Source organism: Balearica regulorum, chromosome 28 (genome assembly GCF_011004875.1).
Source record: "Balearica regulorum gibbericeps isolate bBalReg1 chromosome 28, bBalReg1.pri, whole genome shotgun sequence".
In the NCBI taxonomy this organism is placed as follows: domain Eukaryota; kingdom Metazoa; phylum Chordata; class Aves; order Gruiformes; family Gruidae; genus Balearica; species Balearica regulorum.
Window position 1 is genome coordinate 3,315,037 of NC_046211.1, and position 23,575 is coordinate 3,338,611.

The following is a 23,575-nucleotide window of genomic DNA, read 5'->3' on the forward strand; positions in this document are numbered from 1 at the left end:
TCCTTCCTCCCCCCCGCCTTTCCCCATTCCCTGTGGCAGATGGAAGTTCTTCCACACCAATCCCTCACCTCGCTAGCAGTCTTGTTGCCCAGTTTCTGCGAGATGGCATGGAAGGTTTCCAGATGGGCTCCTTTCTCCTGGCAGGTGGTCAGGATGACTCTGTCAGCCTCCCTACAAAACAGGGCAATGGTGATTAAAGAGCCGAAAACAAGAGCTGACACACTTCAACCACCAGCAGCCCGAGACCTCTTCCTGGGTAAGGATAACAACTGGAGCAACAAAGAAAGGCTTGTTCCTTACCACCACTCACAAGCCATCGCTAAGCAGAGCTGCGTTTAACCTGTTTTTAAGCTTTTTGAAGGAGAGGAAAAAAAAGTCTTTCCCAGCCTGAAGTACTACAATAATTACACTGCCATAGGACCATGATGGACTGTGGTTAGAGGAAACAAGGCAGAAATATTTGAAGGGAGGGGGCAGAAGACATTAGAAAATGGGAATACAAAATGGAAATAAAAGATACTCTCTAATATGAAAGCTGAAGCCGAATACTGAATGCAGGAAGGATGCAAGATATAGTTCAGGGAGATATACCTGGTCCAGAGAACAACCTTCTCCCCGGTCGAGCTGACTTTGCTGTTCTTAGCACACACAGTTGCTTCGGTGACACGCTGCTGCTCTTCCTTTTGCCCCAGGGTGGCAGTAACCACTCCGTACTCCAGCTGCTCAGAATGCTGATGCACCTGGAGGCAGTTGTCTGTGTTTGACTTTAATCTGCTCTCTCCTGTGCAGCCCATGTCACCTGCTTCCAAAACGTGCTGATCAGGGGACACTGAGCTGCAGCTCTCACCTAGTGTTGGTTTTCCACCCGGTGTTACCCAACCCTGCTTTGCTTCAGGTTTTCCCTCCAGAGGCAAAGGTGGTCCCTCAAATTCTTTCACACCTAATTCTAAAGCAGTGAGCTTATCTGATGAATCAGAATGAAGCCCTTCAGTCTGACATAACCTCTTTCCTGAAGAGGAACTAGGTCCCGTTAAACCTTCTGCCATAGCAGAACAAGATGACAGCAGCAGATCGCTCAGCCCAAGGGCAGCATCTGCATGTCCTTGATGTTGCTGGTTTAGTCGCTCGCTCTCACTTCCCACAGTGCAAGGGCAGTCTTTGGTTCCCTGAGGTAGTTTTAGAGCAGCTTTTTGTAGATGTGTCCATCTGGGGCCAGTGACAGAAGAGTCACTGTCCTTTGCAGTTTTCACAACAGCGTTGACACCGGCATCTTGAACCCGATTATCTGGCAGTGCAGCTTTTTCAGAAGATGCATGTCTGCTGGAACCAATCTTTCCTTCCAGGTGAGATCCTGAGAAGAAACCCAAACAAGTTTAGACTAGCTGTTAGTAAGAAAAATTGCTGGAAGCTTTATTCATTCACTTTTTGAGAGATTATTATTATTATTCTAGAGCATAAGGCTGTGAGAACAGTTCAGGAGCAGCTTTGTAATTTTATCTGCAGTTTATCCATCCTGTACTTCACAAAAGGCACTCTGCAGTCAATTTTCTTCACCTCTGTGGGTTACGACAGCCAGCTGCTGTGCGAAGAAGCGATGAACCCATGAAAAAGCTTACAGGCATTTCCCAGAACAAATTTCTCAACTGAACAGACATTGCTGCTCTTGGCACCCTATTTGCAAAGCCGCTATAAAGGGGACATCAGGTTCATTAGATTTAAAACACTGTATTTAACCTGCACGCTGTCTCCAACAGTAGCATTAGCTGAGACACAGTTACTGACAGAAGAGATCTCTTTCAGGTTGTTTATCCTGCAATAATCACGTTTCCCCTCGTCTGTACCAGACTGAAGGAGAAGCAAGTAACACGAAGGAGATATTTAAAGGAAAATTAGAGAGATGGTGATTTTTAATTGCTGTGCTAAAATTAAATCTGGTAAAAAACCCCAACAGTCTCATGGACTGGTAGTACTGGAATCGGATTAGTATGCTAGGGGAGAGTATTTCTTTAGTCAGGAAAGCTTTTTTGGAAGGGAATGCTCTGGATACATGCATGTTCAGAGCATCCAGAGCGAATGAACACAAGGAAAAAAAATGAAAAAAGATTCAAAGTTCTCATGATCTCAAATTTGCATTAGCAAATCCTATACCTGTTTGCATTTGTGTGAACCAGTTTGGAGATGAAAGATACACCTGTCTGTGCACAAGACTTCGACATACCTGAAGCCAGAGAGTCCACTTTCCTAGATACGGTTTTTGTTCTGCTCTGGACATCCTCTCCCTCATCTCTCTTCTCCAGGCTGTCTTCTGCAGGTTCCTTAGACAGTCCAGAATCCTTCCCTTCAGGCCGAGGACTCACTTCTTGTTGAACAAGGCCTGCAGTCAGCTCTTGAGAATCTCTGTTTTTATAAAATTTGTTTTCACATACCTGCAAATCAATACATAGGCATACAGTTAGAGGTGTGGTACCTCAATCCAAACCTAACACCTCAGCCTTTGCTTCCAAAGCATTCCTTGGCCCCGACAAAGGCTTCAGTTTGGCAATATGTTTGCATTTAGAAAGCTGAATCTTTTTTTATTACTACGAACAGGCACAGTTCTTTTCACATAGTGGCCACAGAAGCATCTTCCACTTAAAAAGCTTATTCTTAACTCAAAAGCATCAAAATTAATGCTATTTGTCATAGGAAGGAGGGGCAGTAGAAAGTGCACAGGAGGTAAGATGGGGAAGGCCAGGTAGCGCAGCCAGAGCTCCGAAGAGGGAGGCACTACTGGTTATCTTTTGATTTACTTTCTTCCTCACCACATTATTTTGGAGACACGAGGCCCGAGGCCGGACAGATCATCACCACAGGGGGACTCTTGGCAGGACTCTACTTTCCACTCACCACTCCAGTGACTCGGCCTATCAACTAACCTTACTACTACAATGGCTGCAGGTCCTCCTTTTGCTTTTCTTTAGCTTGAGATCGCTAGTCCCTTCATGGCAGGAACATGAACATTCCTTCATCCCATCTACCCACTCGACCTCCTGGAAACAGACATACTCCAGCTGACAAACGTGCATGGAACACAAAGATGACAGTCAGGGGAAGGCTGACCCCAGGGGAGCCAGGAAGGGCTGAGTGGCACTCTGCGCACACTCAAAAAACTAAAGCGATTATGCTGCTAGCAAGCAAAGCACAAAGGAAACATTTTGATCCCCTTTCCTCACATCTTTTTAGGCTGTGGTCATGTCTCAGACACATTTATCCTCATGGGCATACATCTGCTCACAGTCCAGATATGCAGTCCAGTGAGACAGCCCAGGCCCACCTTGTCATTGTTCTGGCCTCCGATCTCTTTCCGCTTCTTATTCTTTGAGGCTGCAGGCATCTTGGGTGGTTCATCCTCCTCTTCTACATCTGGCAAAGACACCTCTTCAAACCCATCAAACTACAAAAAAAGAAACACACAAAACCTGCTCTACCATGATAGCTCTTCAGCAGACCAAACTTCCTCTTCCCCATGAATTTCTCAACATTGAGCTCAGCTCCAGGACATCACAAGTTCAATTATGTTAGAGGAGACACAAATGCTGTAAAAAAAAACTTGTGAAGTTTGCTTCAGTCCACCAACAGCTATCCCACCCTGCTGCTTCCCTCACTCTGGAAATGCAGCCTCAATTTGAGTCCTTCAAATTCAAACATGTCTAGTATCTCTGCTTTTATCTTTTCTGGTCTTGAGGAAAAGATTGCTCCACCTCATATTCTTTCTCTTCTGTCCAGTTGATCTCCTCAAAGTCTCCCATGCGGCTGGCTGAGGGCCGTAAGTGATCAAAGAAAATGGAGAACTCATCCTGCAAGTGATCATGTCCTTTCAACAGTTGCCACATTTGGGTCTTCAGCTGAAAGAGAGAAATCCAGAGAAAATAAGCATTTCATCCCACGTTGTCACATTCTTCTCAGAAGGATTTCCCAAAGCAAGTGGAGCATCAAGGCTTATTAGACCTGCAAAATGGAAGTTTATGCTCACACTGGTACAACTTCATGGATATTTGGAGATTGTTCCACACCCAGCTATCAAATTAGCACAGCAATATCCCTCCAAAATTCTAGGCAGACTCTGTAGGAGGCACTAAGCTTTCACCTGCAAGGTGATAAAAGCAAGGTGGAGGTAGGAGAGAAGACTCACAGGGGCTAGTTAATTGTGAAGCCTCTTGAAGAGGCAGCTTCAATTCTCCACCCCACCCCACAGAGGGAGATCGCACTTGCTCAACTCTTGCCGTCTCCAAGAGCAGCACACGGGAACAGGGAAGCAGGCTAGCTAATGGCATAGATACCTGGATGCCCGATTACCTCTGCAATCTCCTGGGGGAGGCAGTCTGCACAACTCTGCAGAACTTTGATGATCTTTTGATGGTGGGCGGGATTTTCAGCAAAACAAATCTCCAGCTGCCTGAGAAACTTCCGGCTTTTTTCAAACGCTTGCTGCTCTTCAAACTGACCAAAAGAAAGAGATTCACCCCTCAGGTTTAAGAATGTATTTCCAAGCATCTCTAGTTGGCTTAAGCAAGCTATTAAATGCCTGCCTTGCTATTTGCTTTCCATTTGTATTGACACCCATTGCAAAACTGGGAAGAGGTGGAGGAAATGACTTTGTATAATCGAGCCATAAAGTTTTGCTTCAACCACGTGTACATAAGATAGGAAAATCCAGAAAGAATGTAACAGGTGAAAACCTCTACCCTGCAAAGTGGAAGGCTGATTTGTGAGACAAGGAAACCATTCCACTTGCTATATCTGCACACTGTCTCTGCAGTCAGGTTCTGTGATGCAACTGGGAAAGGCTGATTCTCCCCAGTAATACTTAGTATGAGACTTAAAACAAACACTAAACTTTCCAATTCTGATTAATAAAGCAGCCAGGTAAGCAAGTGATTTACCAGCTGTTTACCTTTCTTGCCCTAGGAGGCGTTCCTTATTCTTCCACTCCCACAAGCATTCACATTCTCTGCTTAAAATTTGGTCTCCTGCTTTCATTCTACCTACCAGTCCACACTCCAAAGCTTGTTCTGGTAAAAGAAAGGCAGCAAAATCTGTAAGCAACTGGGGCCAGTCATGCAACAGTTTCTGTAAAGTGGAATAGAGATCCACAGCCGTTCGCTTGTCCGTGCTAATCTCAAACTCATAGATAACACGAAGAAAGTCTTCGTACTTTCCAGGAACATGCTGCAAGGCTTCACGTACCTGGAAAGAGCAACAGACCTTTACAGGACTACGCAACATCCAAGAAGAAAACAAGTTAATTTAGTAATCTTTGACCTCTTTCTACTCAGAATTTACACAGTGCTTCCAGTTTTGTTGAGCCAACCAAGTCTCTTCCTTAAAGCTAAATTTGAACTGCTCGCAAAAGAGAGGGGAGCCAAATCACAGACTACGAAATTTTGAAATTAAGAGAGGCCTGGTGCTGCGGATCGACTGCAGCCAGCAGCTAAGCGCCCCACTGCCACTCACTCACTCCCTGCCTCCCCCAGACAGGACAGCGGAGGGAAGAGGAAAAGCAGAAGCAAGAAAACTCACAGGTTGAGATAAAGACAGTTTAAGAGGTAAAGGACCACCATATGGGGTGCTACGACTTAGGGTAAGTCCATCCAGACCAGATCCAGTACACCCAGTTAGAATTGGCAGTTATGTGGCTCAGGTGTGAACCGTGTCAAAGGTCTCGGCGTCCGATGTTCCTGTTTCTGAGTTACACACTGTCCTGGCTTACCCTGGTTAGATAGGCTTGTGCAAATGCCAGATCTTTCTGCTCCCGCAGGGGATCTCTCTCTAGGATGTCTTCATCATACAAGAGGAGCAGCTTAGATGTATCTTTGCTGGCACGAGCCCGTCCCTTCTTATTCCTGGTTCTGTGGGAGCTCCTGCTCTTCCCAGGGGCTTTCATGTTTTCTCCTGCGAAGAGGCACAAATCAGGTTGTACAGGTACTTTTCACACACACCCTGGGCTGGCAGACAACTACTCTTCCAGATCAATATTGCAATAGTAAAGTCGGTTTTCAGAGTTAGTGATGAGTTAACTGCTCATGCTCTCCTGTAAGTGTATGAGCAATACATTTTTCATTAGTCAGGCTGGCTAACATATTTTAAATTGGCTGTTTATTGCATCTGACAGGAAAAACCTCTGGATACAGCAACAAGCCCATCCTAGCTGTTACTCAGCTAGCAATCTACTGCATACCAGCAGCAAAAAAAAAAAATCATAGTGGGTGAACTGGGACAGGATAGGAGCATCACAGCTGGCTGTAACACTTGCAAATTATTCTTTTAGCTTATTATTTACATGAATAGAGTTAACATCACAGATAAATGACTGGTGTCACATAATAGGGAAGGAAATAGTGTACTAAGAGTTGCTACATCAAGATTTTTGTGTCTTTAGATTAGGAATCTGTTGGTCTAATGGGCTGATGCCCACCTCAAAGTCCACTGCTCAAGTTTATCTACCACTTGCTGTATTCTGTTAAGGTATTATTTTGTTTCATTTGGTTTTCCCAGCATGACCTTGTAACACAGAGTTCAATTTAGCAAAGATTTGACTATTTAATATTGTTCTTATATAGGTATTGGATATTAGCTGACACCACAAATCTTATGTCTGCAAATTTTTGAAGCATAAATGCATTACAATGGCCTAACCACACTCGGTTCACACGCACAAGGGCTTCTATGGTAAGAACTGTTTTTACAGAATTGTGATTGTGTTGCAAAATTTAATTTCCAGATGGAAAGCATCACTTAGCCTATCTGAGCTTAGTGAAATTAAACCCAGATACAGTCTCCCCGTGGTTTTACTTTTACTGCAGAGAGCAGCTCTATTTCCCCATGCCACAGAACTTACCTGCTGGCATTCTGTGGGCTTCCACCTGCGGGGCTGTTTTTGTCAATGTGAAGGCAGATTTAGGTTCCTCTGATGTATCTCCACATATTTCATCATCTTTCTGTAAACTCTCTATTCCTTCCCCTTCCTCCTCCTCCTCTTCCTCGGGCTCAGAGTTCTCTTCCTGGGAATTCTCTTCTTCAGAGTCTCCTTCTTGGCTTAGACGTCTCTCGGTTGCAAGCCAAGTAAGTTTTTCCATTGTCTCCTTAGAAAGCAATACCAAAAAACCTCAGATTGTTTTCTTTCAGTGTTTTAATCTCATTCAGCATCTAGCTCACCCCATAATTCTAACAGCCAATTTCACAGATCAACATCTGACTAACTTGAGGATTCTACTGAAGGGACAGAATTAACCACAATCAGAATTGCCTATTTTTGTATCAGGCACAAAATTAAATTTCAGAATGCGCCACTTATAAAAGCCTGAAGTTAGACAGGATTCCTTAATGATCCTCTTCGTTCTTAAAGGCTTGCTGGAATTGCGACCTGGAAAGTAATTTTCCTTTAAAGTACTTCTTATTAAAGAACAGCCTCAGTTGAGGAAGTCCTTACAACTCAGCAGAATTTAAATCTGCATATCTGCAAGATAATCCTTTAGCTTGGACTTAAAACCTTCTCAGAAAAATGTGCTGTCCAATTTCTCTAAGACAGCACACCACCATGTTATGATACAGTTAACAGTCCAGCTTCCCAATTGGATTCAAACTGTGATTTGCCCCGACTCCACAAAGGTGTTTGTCATTAGCAAGTTTTTTTTTTTTACTTTTACCTGAAGTTCTGGCACTGAAAGAATGGATTCTTCTGAGGCTGATGACATTTCTTCATCCTCATCTTGTGTAAAATCATCAAAGTCATCTTCCTCCTCCTCTTCTTGTCCTTCTCTCTCTCCTCCAGCTTCAGGGCCAGCTGGTGTTCCCACAGACTGGCCATCTATACTGGACGAATCCTCCGGTCTTCCTAGTGGACTACTAAATTCTGCCTCAACATCTGCTGTATACGAAAGATTCTTTGGAGACTCACTGCTTACTTGTGGTCCAGCAACACCACCTGCATCCATCTGCTGTTCACCATGAGGAGATGACTGCAAAGCCCGTTGTTCCTCTTCTCCCTTCTCATCACACAAAGTATGCTCCTTTTTAACTTCTTTCAGATCATCTGAACACGAACATGCAGCCTCCATGTTCAGCTCCTGGCCAAGATCCAGCATGAACTCCTCCTTCACTTCACCACATAAAAGATCCCTCTTCTGTACTGGATTTACTTCCTTGGTGGCATCATTTGAATCTTCAGGCTCAATTTTCACTGTTTCATCTGGATCTTCTAAATGAGGCAAAAGGTCCACAGACAATGCCTCTGGAGCATTCTCGTCTCCACCTACCACTGTCCAGCTACAGCAGTCACTCTTATTTACCTTTTCCTGACTGCCATTATTCGAAGTGGCAGGATTTGTACTACTCTCCTTCTTGGGGGAGACAGCAGAGCATGAAACGTACAGCTCTGGGGGTTCAACCTTGGGCTCCACCGTGGGATAGGTATTTTTGTTGTTTCCAGCAGGGCAGGAAGGAACCAGATTCAGCTGTTCTTCATTTTCACCAACTGATGATGCAGAAAGACCAACAGGGTTAGGAGAGACTATCAACGAAGGGATTGAAGAAGTCACTAGTGGCTGGTTTAAGGGACACGGGAAAGTGGATGGATTTACCAGTAAGGTTGTAACTGGAATAGCCTGAGTGCCTCTACCAACTGCTGTATTTATGGGCTGAATCATATTGCAACCATTGCCTATATTAACCACTTTCACTGTGGTAGCAGGTACTGTAAGGATGACAGGAGATGGCTGAATCAAAGGTGAAGCCTTTATCAGTGGGGCAGATTTTGTTCCTTTTTTCTTTTGGTATCCCTTACGAACACAAGGTTTGCGTACTTTTGCTCCCGCCAAAGCTGGTAACATCAGTTTTGGCTGAAAAGTTACTGGATTTGAGGACACTAGAGCTGGTGGCACAGCAGCTGAGAAAGCTTGTCTGGAGTCTGAATGCGAAGTGGAGAGCACATTCTGAAATTCCAAGCCCTCCCCACTTCCTACCACTGCTGGAACATTCAAAGGCTGCACTCCCGGCACCGTCTGCATAACTGTAGCTGGCTGGATTAGCCGAGGAATCTGAACCATAACTTTGCTGGGAGGAGCTTCTGACTGGGACAACTTCACAGTTTTCTGGATGTTAATAGCGTTGGAACTGGGCTGCAGACAAGGGCTCGGTCGAATGAGGACAGGCTTCAGAGCGGAAGACCTCTGCCTCCTCCATGCTCTCCTAGAGAATCGATTGGCAAGGGGCTTTAAGGTCAGTACTAGTCCCTTTGGCATAAGTAGAGGGTATTTTTCATCATATTCTGCGTCTGAGGTTTCCTTTCCTGTCCCCAAAAAGACAGATTCTGCATCAGGTGAACCTGGCATCTCCCTCGCATCTTCTGCTAGTTGCTTCAATTCCCCCTGAATGGAGGGCAAGCTTGCCTAAAGGGAACAAGAGGTTATTAGTCCAGTCCAAAGGCTATTCCTCTACTACCGCCTTCAAACAGCACCACAGAAGGCAACAGACAGCAACTTGCTTCCAAAAGTAAAGCGTTCTTTATGTACTTTAATGACTGTATACTACTTCACGTTCATGAGTTTTACTCCAAAGCCTTCAAAGGAATCTGAGAGCCTGAAAGAAACAACAGAACTGAATTGTTTTATAAAGGTTCCTTTAGTAAATACAAGATTTTGTGGGAAGGAAGCTTCACTGTAACAATGAAATAAAATGGGCAATTAAAAGAACTGGATTTTATGGCATCTGAGCCTAATGCTTTCCTCAGATATAGTCCTCCTTGACTGACTCGCAGGCATGGGCGCTATGCCTCCAGCTTAGTCCTTCTTGTGCAAAGCATCTCAGAGAAAGAATCCTTACAAAGCATGAGACATTTGAGTATAACAAAAATAACAGCCACACTGCAGGTGAAGGTAACCTTAAAAAACCCACCCCAAACGCCCTGATTTCTTCTTTCCTCTTAAGAGGTGAGGTTTTAAGGGGGAAGAACACACTCTCTCTCATGGCTGCAATACAGTGGGAAAGATGGCAACACTGCTAACTGTAAGGCAAGGGTCAGACTCTCTTGATTAACAAATTAACAAAGCCAAACAACAAAATCAACACATCAAATCAGAGCCATTAGAAATACACCCACATAGCAACACAAGGACGTGACAACAAACGCTGTATGTCCATGATAACTTCAATCACACGCTGCCGCTGGGCAGACCAGCACCAAGAGTAGTGCGTAATACTTCAGGTTGCCAAGTACTACTGCTCTTGCTACATTTGACTAGCTGGACTCAGGATAACACAGGCTCCCATGCAATACAATCAGACTACCTTTTGCCTTCAGAGCTGCAGGCTAACCAAGTAACTCACTCTAGACCTAGGCTGTAAAGAAAGAAAAAAAAAAAACCAAACAAACAAAGAAAAGAAATCAACCAACCAGCACCAAACCCCTACGCTGAATGAAGATTAGCAGAAACTACCTTTAGCCAAAACGGCAGGCGATGTTCTTCTCTCTCCACAGGTGGCTTCCACTCACTAGGCTGGATTTCCTCACAGCACTTGAACAGAATGGGCAACTGCTTTGTCTTTTTATAGTACTACATGAAGACAGGAGAGAATGCAAGACAAGATGACTGTGGTCAGATCAACTGGCCAGTAACTGCTGGGATGTCAGACAAGGATCGTGCTCTGCAAAAGTGCTCATGTGAATGAAGCAATTCTCATCACTACTACTTTAATAAGGTACTACCCACGGAAACCTTAAAAAAGAATTATAAAAGGCTGAACTCATTGCTCAGAGGGCTCATTGCCTTCTTGGTTTCTCTCAAAAGAAAGCACAAAGTTCTAGCAGACGTGCAGGCATACTTGCTTTAAGTGTTTCTGGTTCTTATTCTCTCTTTGGCAGTGGCCCTTAGCTTATGGGACAGAGTATTTGCCCAGCTGGAGCTTCAGCCTGGCTGGAGACAGCACTTTTGTGTAAGCTTCTACAATGTTTATTTGTGTGAATGTCAGGATTACTGAAGTCACAGTTGTACTAGGACTGTCTGCAAGTGCTGGGCTCTAGAGAGTCAAAACAGTAATGTAAGTACAGAGGATAAGGTCTCTCTGAAGAAGTCCTCATTGCTAACGCAAGGATGACATTTTCTTTTAAGAGTGTCAGCACACATACAAAACGTTCTCTGGAACAAACAGCACATCTCTTCTTGTATAACAAACACCAACCAGACAGACAAATCTGAAAAATACCAAACCATAATCTGAATAGATCACTTACTCTGATGATATTATCAGGGGCTCGATTCATATTGAGATTCTTGATTCGTACTGTAAGCTGGTGGGCAGTTTTTGTTGGCAAGAGATACTTGCTGATCAAAGGCTTTGGAAACTCTGTCCCTTCAAAATGTTTCAAACCTAAAGCTAATAAACTGAAGAAGGAAGGACAAAAAAAAAAAGAAAAAGAAGAAAGGTCTTTTGGAGAGTACAGCAGATTGCTATTTGGATGTTGGATGTGCTGTTGCACAATACAGAGATATCCCAAATGTTTGCATCCTAGAAATTCTCCTTAACAAAGGAGTCTCACTTGTAAACATTATATTCAATAATTCTAAGCACCTACTTGTCCTCTGCCTTGGTGAAGATAATCTTGTCCCGGGGAGGGTTTGCTTTCAAGGAACATATTGGCAGTAACTCTGGATACATAAAGACTCTCCTTGTTGCCAAAATCCATGCCACTTGTTTTGGCAAACATGGAAACTCACTGGCTGTGAAAAGGATTAACAGATAAGGACAGATATATTGAGTGGACAAATAATGTTTTTCACAACTGACTTGAAAACACTGTTTCTTGTACCCCCTTCAACACAAAAAGAGGCTTTCTCCCTGGTCTTTAGAATTTGCCCATTTCCTAGTTTTTTGCCCTTAAATTTACATCAACAAAAGGTAAAACTACTTTCCCCTTCCGTCTTTTCTTTTGCTCTGCAATGAAAAAGCACTTGTAAAAAAGCTTTTTTTTTCCCAAGTGAGTTCACTCTCTAGGCAGCAGAAAAATCACAAACCAAATATTTGAAACCAACAGTTTGGAGCTTTTTTTTTTTTTTTTTTTTAAACTAAAATACTCCAATGAAGGTAATATTTCCTTGATGTGTATTGGCCAACACATTGGAACAATTACTTCCAGTTTCATAGTTTCTGTTCACTGCCAGGCTGGATGGAGCTTTGGGCAACCTGGTCTAGTGGAGGGTGTCCCTGCCCATGGCAGGGGGGTGGAACTGGGTGATCTTTAAGGCCCCTTCCAACCCAAACCGTTCTGGGATTCTATGATTCTGCAGCTCAAAAAAACATCTGTAGAACAATAACTGTCAGAATTATGATGTCAAACAAGTCAACAGCTCATATAACATGCTTTACTGTGTTGCAAGTTTAAGAAGCAAAAAGGCAGTCAACAAAGTGGATGGTTTTATCTAAAGATACCTCACAAAATTAAAAAAAAAAAAAAAATTAAGAAAATTAATTCCAAACAGCAGTCTGAACTATATCTCATCTGGAGGGTGCCTAGCATGAAATAATTCCCACTGTAAATGCTTTCCCACCTCTTCTCCGTTCAAACACATACCACTCTTCTTCACAGCTTTGCGAGGGCTCCAGTCAACTTGGACTTGGGCATGAAAATCTTCAATGAGCTGCAGTGCTCCCTTCAAGTTACACGACTGAAACATTGTTTGAAATTTAGGATTGAATGACTGACGAAGGAGTGTAGAGCTTCGAGCAAAGTTACCAAGCTCGCTCTGCAAAGTCAAACACAGAAAAAGATAAAAGAGCATGCCTTCAAATGGAAGGTAAAGAACAAATACATGCAATGCAGTAATGCAAAAAAAATAAAAGCTAGTGAAGTGACAGGCATAAAAAAGTACAATGTTACAGGGCTTATTTTTGAGCATTACAAATCTAGGAACAATCAGAGGAATTTCTTTTTAACCCCCCCACCTTTCCCAGAACCTTTCAAGGTCGCAGAATGTTCACTAATTACAGAAGCTGTATTTTTTGAACTGTTTTCAGTATTTCCAAGAAAACAATTAAAAACTACAAAGACATGCCAATTCAAAGCACTGTTATCAGTCAGCACAATATGAATTATTTCTCTAAGTACTGAGCACGTTCATAGTAGGCTAACATCATCATTCCCTTACTGAGTGGTAGCCTCTCTCAATTTAATGGGATCAATTAAATAAATTAAGCGCTCCAAATATCTCCAGTAACCAGCAATCATTAAAATTAATGTAGCTCTGATTTTAGACATATCCTTACCAAAAACATCCTGGTAGTACTGGCCTCTGAACTTAAAGCAGGGTTGGAACTTGCGAGAAGATGGATTTGAGTCAGAAGCTGAACATGCTTGAAGAATAAAATCAGACAAATGTTTTTTTTCAGTGTATCAGAAATCCAAGAAACTGGAAAGCATAAGTATAGAGGCACAAGAAACATCTCCTGAGCACCCCAAAAATCACATTCTGACTGCAAAAAAAAACTTTTAAGCAATAGAAAACTGAGCGGAAACTTTAATATCCACTAGCAGGAAGTTTATTACACAGATTTTGAATGCATCATCTGTTTAAGTCTTAGGGCAGTTTCCTAGCTTTTGTGCCAAAGTCTCATACCATACCGATCAATACAGAAAGGACTTTTTTTTCCTAATTAAATACTTAAGTATTTCTTCAGAAACAATGACTTCAGGTATCAGAACTCCCCATACGCACACAAACACCACACATCTTGCCTTGCAGCCGAAAAATTAAAAAGGTAATTTACTCCACACATCTAATGCAAGATGCATTTCTTTGGCTTGTGTTTGAAAAGTCTGTGTCCTTTCCCTACTGCCACAGACCAAGACATGATGCTGTATGTACGCAGAATAATAAACGACTATTCGGCAAGGCTTGTATCAAGCTCACACAAAACCAGTCCACTTTGTCCTTATGAGATCGAGATGACCATAAGTTTCAGGTTTTGAGAAGTCCTCTTGAACTTTGTACAGACATGGAAAAAAAATTCTCTAAGTACAGCTTCTCATCTATGCTGCTGACAGCTTTTAAAATGTTCCAACTGAATTTCTACACAGTTTCATGTGGTGGGAGGAGGGGAAAAAAAAAATCCAAACCACATCAAGAGTAGTACAATATTCTCAGAAGGTAATACAGAAGTCGGTGAAAACAGAAGATTTTGACACCTCACAGTCAGAATTCAAGTGTGGCCAAGGCAGCTACCTCACATGAGAACACCACAGTTGCCAAGAAATAAGCTCTACTTCAAACATTCAATTCAAATTGTCTTTTAGTGTGGAATCAAGCATGTAAGCATCACCTATGAAAGCTCCAGCTTCCAATGTAGCTTTTTCAATTAATTTCTTTAAGGAAGCACACCAAAGTGCTTGCCGTACCATTGGCTCTCCCCGCCCCCCATAGTATACAGCAAATATTCATTAAGGCAGACCAGATAACATTTTATTACCTGCTGCATTTGCTGCTGGAGCCTCTTTCTTTGCGTACTGTCCAGAACAAGGCTCTGGAGGGGCTTCTCAGTTTGAGGTTTTGATTTTTCTGTCTCTTGTGGTGGCTTGATTGAGGACTTCTTCATTCTCAGCTGTTCAAGTTGTTCCTTCACTGTCCGGTGTTGTTCATTCAATAAATTGGCCAGAGGCTCTTCAAATCTGTTTGAGATCAGGTAGACCGAAATGTAACCAGCACAGGATTTAATAACCATTCACATTTATTTAGAATATCTTACTCTGAGACGCACAGTTTAAGAACATCAACACTTCGACAGTATACTCCAACTTGAAAAAACAGTTAGTTATACAGTTGGCTTATACATAAATCTTTCAATCTGCCACTGCACTGGTGTAGTTCTGGGATGCAATACTTCAACCATTTATTCCAAGGACAGTTAATAGTCTTGTCCACCATTCCCAATCATATCCCATGTGTGTTCCACTCAGGTGCTCAGATACTCTCAACAGCAGTTAGGATCTAAGATAATCCAGAATACAATAGAACCAATCCTATTTAATTTGTATCATCAGGCAAGGTCTGAACACAAGGTGTTATGGGTGGCATTGTACCACGAGGGTTTCCAGAAAGATCACATAGTGGCTCAAATGCTGTTACTTTAAATAAATAAAAAACATTTAAGAATTATCTAGCTTTATGCAGAGTACTTGACTAGACATTGGTTGATACTATAGTAAGAGCTGCTCCTGTAGCAGAAAAGATGATGCACGTATTACTGTCCTTTCAAAACCAGCTTCAACTATCGCCTGCCTTATGAGACATTTTTATTTATTTTAGCTACACCAGTTAATATTCTGATTTCTGCTAGTTATCAGCTTCACTTCTGTAATAGGTCTGACATTAGTTATAAGTAAAGTTGTTCCACAATGGTTCTAATGCAAAGTATCATAAAAACAACAATAAACCAAGCAAATGGATATTTTACCACAAAACAACTTTAAGAATCCTGTAAACAGATAAAACTGGGGAAGATACGATTGGGAGAACTTCCCGCCAAAGAAAACTGAATACATCTAACCATTATCAAAGACAAATGCATACAAATAATAAGACAGAGCATACAGTTTCCCTGCTTTTAGTCTGTAGCTGGTTGAAGAACTGCTGCACTCCCCTCTGGTACTGCTCATTCCAGAGAGAGCATCAAGAAACTCCAGCCTTCATTTTAGCTCCTTTCCCAAACAGATACAGCTTGATCTTGAGCTGATCTGCCCCATAAACAAGGAGACACCATTCATACTGTAGTTTCTGTAATTGGTTAAATAGAGGGGTATTATATCTAGAAAGAAATGCTTTAGACCCTTTCCTCTTCAAAACACTGTTTTTAAGTATAAACCATACCAAAAATCATCAAAAGCCAATTTCCAAAATTTATAGTCATTTCAAACGAAGGCCTCAGCAATCTTATGCAGTCTTTTTCCTTAGAAAAGGCCACCATTACTTCCAAGCTATTTACTTAGAAGATAAGGTGACACACTTGGTCAAACCAACTCCTCAAGCGTTTCTTGTAATAAAAAAAAAAAAAAAAAAAGTAAAGGCAAATGAACTTTACCCCTCACCTTAATTAAAAAAGGGTAAGAAAACTATTATTTTTCTGAAATTATTTCAGAATACTACACACCCACTACCACAGTGTAAAGCACAAGAATTAAGAAAGCTAGCGTGGCTATTACTTTGAGGTTGGGCCCTTCTTTGCACAGGTCCTACACAGCTTTGATCACGTACGCAGCAAACCCCAGGACCCAGTGTTTCTCTACCCACTGCTTGTTAGTTAGCTTCTCTAACCACTGTTGTTAATTTAACAGCTCAAGTGAGTGACTTAGCAAGGTAGCAAAGCATTTTTTTCCAGAAGAAATAGTCTAATAAAGGGGGGCTATGTGGACAGACTTAAGAAATAAACACAATTTAAATACACAGCGACAGTATATACAGCATGGAGATCAAAGCAGCAGAAACAGAATCCTCCACTAGTGATGCTGGCTTGTTGAAATAATCACCATTCTGAAAGACCTCAGCTGTTTTCGGCTATGATACAGAACAGCCAGCACCAATCTTTTAGTGCAGGCGTTCTTGCTGTCTCTGAACAGTTACATTTTAATTGTTGTCATCACCTTCTTCAGATGCATCAGAAACAGTAAAGTCAAAGGTGGCAGACTGAACACTTAACTTGACCCTCTTTTTTCTATCTCATAAATAAATTTTAAAAAATACCTCATACATAAAAAAGGCTCAGAGCTTTCAAAACTTGTGCTAAAAAGGCATTACCTCTTTGGTGGATGACATAGTACAGCTATGTAACCACAGGCTTTTTATAACAACAGAGTTGTTACTATTTTTTTAATGTTATGACCATAACCAAATGATCCTACCTGAGTGCTTGCGGTGTATTAAAATTTGGCCGTGACTCTGTGACGTTATCTTCATCTTCTGGACCTTCATCTTCCATGTTGGAGAAACCCATCTCGTCCTGAAACTGACAGCAAATGTGTAGCAACAGTCAGGAATACAGAAAGCTCAAGCAGTACATTTACCACCAACTGTCGTTAGCTAATAAAGCTCAAGATGATCCTCTTAGCACAGACATTCATCTCTGTGAGGACTTAGGGAAATTCTTATATACGCTCCTTCCCAAAGCTAAAAATTACAGTTTTATGGTTGGGCCCTTTGCACATAGTCAGCACTAAGCACCTCACAGAGACTGCCCCTTTACAGCTTTAGAGATTTCATGATAGCTCTGAGAAAGATCTATTCTCCAGTGCTATAACCAATTTATCACTTACCGTCTCAAACAGCTCCTCCATCAGTTCATTCACTTCCTTTTCTGCAAGTAAATAAAAAGAAGCAGGAAGATTCCTTTTCCAAGAAACACTTTGCAATCCTGTCATTTAAGGAATCTCTCTTGCAAAGGGAAACCCTACTTTTGCAAAGAGAGGACCAAGAAGGAAAGGCTTCCCCCCCATATGATATCCCTTTTTAATGCTGGGCCCAAAAAACTTCAGCTGAGACTGTTTTGATTCAAAAACTACAGAAACTAATTTTCAGAGTTAAATTTAAAGTTATGTTAACCTGTAATAAGATCTAAACCAAGTGTGCTTTTTTGAGAAGGTAAGAAATGGTATGTTTATAAAACTAACTTGAAGATTGTAAGGACTCAGAGAAAATTGAATTACACTCAAGTCATAAGGCAAGCATTCAATTCTGAATTGGCTGAAGCTTTACGAAAGACAGTACTATCACATAAGTATTATTCGTCAGTGTTTGCTATGGAGTAAAGTTGCACCTGATAGCACAGCAGCCCTGGCTAGATCCTTCCATGTATTCACAGAAAGCCAGCTTTGCATAGAAAAGCTGTTCAAGTCAGTATGCAGATTTTTAAAAATTAGCCTACACTGCAAAATCTTTGCAACAAAACACTCACTTTTCAAAATGAATTACTAATCCTAACAAGAAAGGAGGTGGGATTCCCAAAGGACTTACTGGTAATTCTCACAGCACGATCGTTTCTGAAGTCTTCTGTATCTGGTTCATCCAGATCTTCCAAGAAGTTGTACTCAGGGTCATCATCATCATCTGCTTCATCTAATAAGAAGCAAGTTTTGAAACGTCATTACCCTGCCCCAAGACCAATCAGTAGCCAGGAGCAGAAGCACTTCATTTACTGCCTGACCTGGCACAGAGGGCTACAATTACTGCTTGAAATCAACCGTATGGTCCTTTTTATGGAAGCGATATCAAGCCCATCCTCTTTTCAAACTGAGCTACTAGCATCCTTATTTGTAGCCATTCCCATTTAGAAAAGCTGGATTTAGTCTCTGTGACCTGAGTTTCAGCTAAATTTAGAAAGAGTGAAGTAGTAGTATTCAATTTGTGTTTTATATTCAATTTGCACAACTGTAAGCAACCGGTAAATTCAGGACAGAAGGAAGTCAAGCTCCACAGCTTGTTCTTCCTGCTTCTCGAAGAACAAAATAGTTGTTTCTACCCAAACAAGTCATATGTCCCTAACAAGGAGGATATATCAATGCTGCCAGCTTCACGACACAGCACAATGGATTAAGGGCTGAAACACACACATTTATGGTTGCCAGTTACTGCACCTGCTGGTGAGTAAATATTTACAACTGAGACATCTGTGGAAAGCTGATGGCATGCAAAACACATGCATATTACTAAACGTATAAGTAGAAAGAAAAAGCTCCAGGCTTTCCACGTAACCCCCAATTCCAGTGAACAGCCACAAAACATCTGTCTTATACCTTCATTCTCCACATCGTCGTTCATGAGTCCTCCAAGCCACCTTTTCCATTCTTCATCGTCTGCAGTGTTGGGATCATACATATCAGGCGTGATATCTGGGGCTCGGAGCTCAGCCTCCAGCTGACCAAGAGGAACATCCTTCAGTGGCCTCTTAGATCGGGTTCGGAAGGCAATGAGGCTGTCTTCCAGAGACTGAAAGGTGAAGGAAAAGCACAACGGAATTACGACATCTCTGTTCTTCTCCGTTTCTCCAGCAGCAGGGCTTTCAGCCCAGCAAAAAAGTCCAATACAAAAAATATTAGATTCCTGCCACAAAGAATCATTTACTTCAGTAGTCCAAGAAAGCTAAACTTTCATTACTGTCACTATTGAACTGTTACTGTTTATGAATGTATTATTGTTCATTTATCTCATGCTTAACTCTTATCTGCCACTGAAGAAGCAATCTCCACTTGCAATATTTGATTCTTTCACATATGTTTTACTCAAAATAATGGCAGTGAGAGACTTATGAGCATAAATAGAAAGTGTAATTTATGATACAAGAAACTAAAAGTATATATCACTAAGAACACTTTACTAACAGCTACCTCTATTCTCTCACAGAGCTAGTGTCCTACATGCTCTGGAGATTCAACTTATTATTTAAAGTTATAAAAGGAGAGCAGAAGGCAGTAAAAGTAATAGCAGAGAACACCAGAAAGCGACCTCCTTTCTAACAAACTTTACTCGAACTGACACTACACTGTTATAGCATCCCCGAATACAGTACCTGGTAAGAATCCATGCATACTGGGCTTGAAGCCAGTTCTTCATCCACTGCATGCAGCTTCTCCATGAATGTGCTGTCTTTGTTTTGCTTTGGTTTAGGAGGTGGTGGAGGTCCCATGGGAACTACTTCAGCACTAATATGTCTAACAACAGGTGTAGTAACCTTCTCCATCTAATTAAAAAAGGCCTTTGTGTTAAAAGGTTTTATTTAGAACATAAATTTCCAAGGACAGAAAAAGTCTTTTCCTGTTTGAGCAGAGTCTAGCACAACAGAAATGAGAGGAAAGCTTCACAGAAGGAAGTGGATTCTTCGTATTACACTCACTTTGATTTTCAGAAAATACAAATAAATTTACTATTCAAAAGACTGGCAGGAAAGGAGACATTTGGAAGATCTGAGCATGAGTCTCAACATTACTAGAGCTGATAAACCCAAACACTAGTAGTTGTGGCACGCTCCCAGCCCTCCCAAAAACAAAGCCATGGAGAGTAGAACCTGGAAATGTCAATACATTATTGCTCTTTCTCTGATGCCCAGTGTCAGTGGTCAGTTCTCACAGCCACTTTCTCATTCTTGTCTGCTGATACTCAGCTCTCATCACACTGCACATACTCCTTCTACTGATTTGACAGTGCATACAGGCACCTCAAAAATCACTTTCTCCTTCTAAGTCAAGCACAGAAAGCAATTCTCCTGTGCTCCTCAAACATAAAAAGAAAAATAATCGTTATCTCAAGATAAGCTGATTATTTCCATTGCTAGTGTTTTTTTAAGTACTTGTGTTTATTTTAGACTAAGCTCTTTCTGCAAGGGTTGCACTTCACTGTTTATGTAGGAACCACTGCAGTGGGATGCCAAATCCACACAGCACCTGTATCGCCACAACTTCAGGCAATAACATGTATTTTTGCTTTTGCATTAATAGTTTTGGAATAACAACTGAAAGTTGTTTCTAAAGAAAACAAAAACTCTCTTGCAAGTTTACCTCACAGAGTGTCCCTCCCTCTTCATCAGATGATCGCCTTGTCCTAGATCGTTTTGCTCCCCGAGGAGAGGAAGCAGTGCTCTCTACATCACTTTCCAGCAAGCTCTATAGTGCAAAAGATGCAGAAGGCAATCAATCATGCCCCAATCAAACACCGCTTCAACTAATATTCTCAAGACACCTTTTCATCCAAATGAACAATATAGCATTGAAGAAGGATTACCAGAAGGTCCAGGATGACTTACAAGTTTTCATGTGTTAAAATAAAGACAGCATTCCACTGCCTCAAACATGCAGACAACTCTGTGCTGAACAGAAGAGATCTCTGTTCAAGTTGCATTTACCTCTTCTGCAGTCTCATCCTCATCCTCATCATCAGGCTGGTATTCTTCATCAGATGAGTCATCTTCCTCAAGAGGAATATCCACAAACTGCGGAGGCTGCAACAGAAAACGAGTGGCAACTTTTTAGAGGCAAGATAAAGAGTGGCACTTTAATGGTGCGCTATCAAAGATATCTAACTGAGGGAATACCCTGAAGCTCAGAAAGGAAGGAGGCTACTGAAAAAGGCTGAAGAAACCGAAGAAATTACTGAAGTAAGATTGGTAAAGCAAAGTGGTCTGAAAAGGTGCAACAATGGGCACAAATTATTTAGCATTTATATGATGGAAAGACTGCATGAGCAGACACTATCTCAAAGACATGTTTCTAGTACTTGAATGGCCACACACTCCTGCTACACTGCTGAATCCTGTCTACACCTAGATAACAAATCTTTTGGAGCAGGCAGAGCTTGGGGGGGTGGGGGGGAATTGAGATCCAGGCCATATTTCCAGGCAGCCCTAAAACATATAAACAGTCCCAGGGAGGAGCACCTTGCAGCATGAGGCCCCGGCAGGAGTTTCATCCAGGTAGAGGCTGCTGCAGTACCAGCGTGGGAAGCTGGACCACCCAGAAGAAAAGACCACTCCTATGGTGCATCATCACCTCATCGTGTTCTGTCCATCCCTGCAGGCAGGGGTTTTGGGCCCTCCATGCACCTGCTGCTATGTTAACTGCATACCCTGTTTGCAATGCTCCTGGTCACCAATGCTGCCAACACACTAGACACGAGTCTGTTCCACCCCTCCAGAAGATTCCTTGCTCAGCAGGGTGCCTCTAGTATGATCCCCAACTTCCCAGCAGTAGTTCACTTACTTTTACCTCGTTTGCCTTCTTAATTGGAGAAATATTCCACGTTGGAATCACCTAAAGACAACAAAACTACCTTAACTATCTCCGAAAAGCATGGTGTTGCACAGATTAGACAATCTATTAAATCAAGCGCGTACTTGAGCTTGAGGCCTTGTTCCCCAAAGTAGCCAAGTAACAGCAGACTTCAAACAAATGCCTTCTAAACTGCCCATGTGATCTCTACGGGCAATAACTTTAGTATAATGGATACTGTCAACTCACTGCATTTTCTAACTCTACTCATCTAAAATAAATTCTTTTTTACATTGATTTAACTTATTTTTTCATTTTAAGAATAAATCACGTAAAAGCACACTTCACACTTCTTTTAGAAGACCCAACAACCAAAACCATTCAGGTAGGGGGCGGGTGCAATAGTGAAAGCAGATGATGTACTTACCACTCCTTTCTCCACAACTTCCTTCAGTTTGGAACGAGTCATTTTTGGTTCCTGAGAGTTTAAAACAAGACAAGACAACCTATTCAGCTGTTTTCCTTAACTGCAAGCTTTTCCCCAGCAACTCTTTACTACAAGACTTTTCTCTTTTTTTAAAATCGTTACCTTTTAGGTATGATCAGAGCAATATCAAAAGTACCCCCTTATAATTCTGTTTCATAATCTACACTCATACACAAACACTACTCACTTCATCCGGGTGGCAAATCAGGTAGGGAAACATAAATTATGGTACTACCTATTGTCTCCATACCTCATCATGGACCAAGAACATAGACTGGTGAAGGTATCATGCGTTTGGAACAACTGAAAAAATCAAACTGAAAAAGCTTTTTACTTACAAACAAAGGTATATCTTCTGTCTCACTGATGGCTGCTTTCATCATGGCAACCACGTGCTCATTTGTGATCACTTCCTACAGGAACACACACAAAAAAGTATCTTTTACAGTCTGTTTGTTAAAAAGAAACAGACTTAAGGTTAAAATAAACTAGTTGGAAACATGATAGAGGAATATTCAGTGTACAACATACTTTGTAATTATACTATAACAGAAAAAGATTTTTCAGTGATTGGACAAGAAAATACAAAGTAAGCACAGCAGTGATAAAAACATTTGCGCTACATTCTCCGTGAATGCTCTACGGAACAGAAATCCAGCAGAAGAAAATAGTTGAAACAAAAGCCCACATAAGTTTCCCTCCCCTCACGTGACCTAATCAGTAAAACGTGCCAATCCCAGCTACACGAGAAATGCTGCTACGAATCCACAACAGAAAACTTAAATCCTTAAGCACTCACAGGCTTCTAAAACAGTAAGGATCTAATTCTCTAGAGAAAGTATCTACTTAATCTACTCTTTGAAACATCATGCTACATTATTTCAGAAAACATTCTCTAAATATTTAAAAGAAATAGGGGAAGGCAGAGGAGACTCAGTATCTGTGACTACATTTTCTCAATGCCACCATAGGGTTCCAGGGAAGGGAGGCAACTGGGAGATATTTACAGCCCTTCCACAGTGCCACGTGACAGAGAAAGGCAGGAACTTATGGCACTTCCACAAAATCAGCTGGCGAACCTGCCCAAAAGAATCATGGCAGTCTCCAGTTTGCCACAGGCCTGGCAAAAAGGGAAAATATCTAAGATCACCTGGATTAGAACACTAGCTGCAGTGAAGAAAAAAAACCAAACCACCAAAACCACCCAGCCACAACAAAAAAACAACAGATTTGCAGAATTTGTGATCCTGTAGGAAAATACGTGCTATTGTTCTCCAGATCCTGCTCAGGGGATAAACTGAAATCTACACCCAATA

At 41.7% G+C, this 23,575-nt stretch overlaps 1 protein-coding gene across 5 annotated transcripts in view; it reads right to left on the reverse strand.

Annotated features, from left to right (window-relative positions):
* The window catches only part of LOC104629282 (GON-4-like protein), a 29,565-nt gene that overhangs the window by 1,381 nt on the left and 4,609 nt on the right, over nucleotides 1-23,575 (reverse strand). For 4 of the 5 annotated variants that reach the window (XR_012832642.1, XM_075736986.1, XM_075736984.1 and 1 more), the window contains 27 exons: nucleotides 22,598-22,672; nucleotides 22,200-22,250; nucleotides 21,764-21,814; nucleotides 20,911-21,006; nucleotides 20,567-20,671; nucleotides 19,582-19,752; nucleotides 18,809-19,001; nucleotides 18,030-18,131; nucleotides 17,333-17,373; nucleotides 16,922-17,025; nucleotides 14,497-14,695; nucleotides 13,297-13,383; nucleotides 12,605-12,776; nucleotides 11,609-11,753; nucleotides 11,267-11,417; nucleotides 10,473-10,589; nucleotides 7,686-9,425; nucleotides 6,878-7,121; nucleotides 5,750-5,931; nucleotides 5,029-5,226; nucleotides 4,336-4,479; nucleotides 3,741-3,884; nucleotides 3,314-3,433; nucleotides 2,916-3,029; nucleotides 2,219-2,426; nucleotides 592-1,351; nucleotides 69-171 (listed from right to left, as the gene is read on the reverse strand). Coding sequence is in view for 4 of the 5 variants with exons in the window: in XM_075736986.1 (XP_075593101.1) it covers nucleotides 69-171; nucleotides 592-1,351; nucleotides 2,219-2,426; nucleotides 2,916-3,029; nucleotides 3,314-3,433; nucleotides 3,741-3,884; nucleotides 4,336-4,479; nucleotides 5,029-5,226; nucleotides 5,750-5,931; nucleotides 6,878-7,121; nucleotides 7,686-9,425; nucleotides 10,473-10,589; nucleotides 11,267-11,417; nucleotides 11,609-11,753; nucleotides 12,605-12,776; nucleotides 13,297-13,383; nucleotides 14,497-14,695; nucleotides 16,922-17,025; nucleotides 17,333-17,373; nucleotides 18,030-18,131; nucleotides 18,809-19,001; nucleotides 19,582-19,752; nucleotides 20,567-20,671; nucleotides 20,911-21,006; nucleotides 21,764-21,814; nucleotides 22,200-22,250; nucleotides 22,598-22,672 (5,817 nt within the window). In the remaining variant the exon portion in view is untranslated. The remainder of the gene's footprint in view (nucleotides 1-68; nucleotides 172-591; nucleotides 1,352-2,218; nucleotides 2,427-2,915; nucleotides 3,030-3,313; nucleotides 3,434-3,740; nucleotides 3,885-4,335; nucleotides 4,480-5,028; nucleotides 5,227-5,749; nucleotides 5,932-6,877; nucleotides 7,122-7,685; nucleotides 9,426-10,472; nucleotides 10,590-11,266; nucleotides 11,418-11,608; nucleotides 11,754-12,604; nucleotides 12,777-13,296; nucleotides 13,384-14,496; nucleotides 14,696-16,921; nucleotides 17,026-17,332; nucleotides 17,374-18,029; nucleotides 18,132-18,808; nucleotides 19,002-19,581; nucleotides 19,753-20,566; nucleotides 20,672-20,910; nucleotides 21,007-21,763; nucleotides 21,815-22,199; nucleotides 22,251-22,597; nucleotides 22,673-23,575) is intronic. The other variant, XM_075736985.1, reaches the window with a different exon arrangement.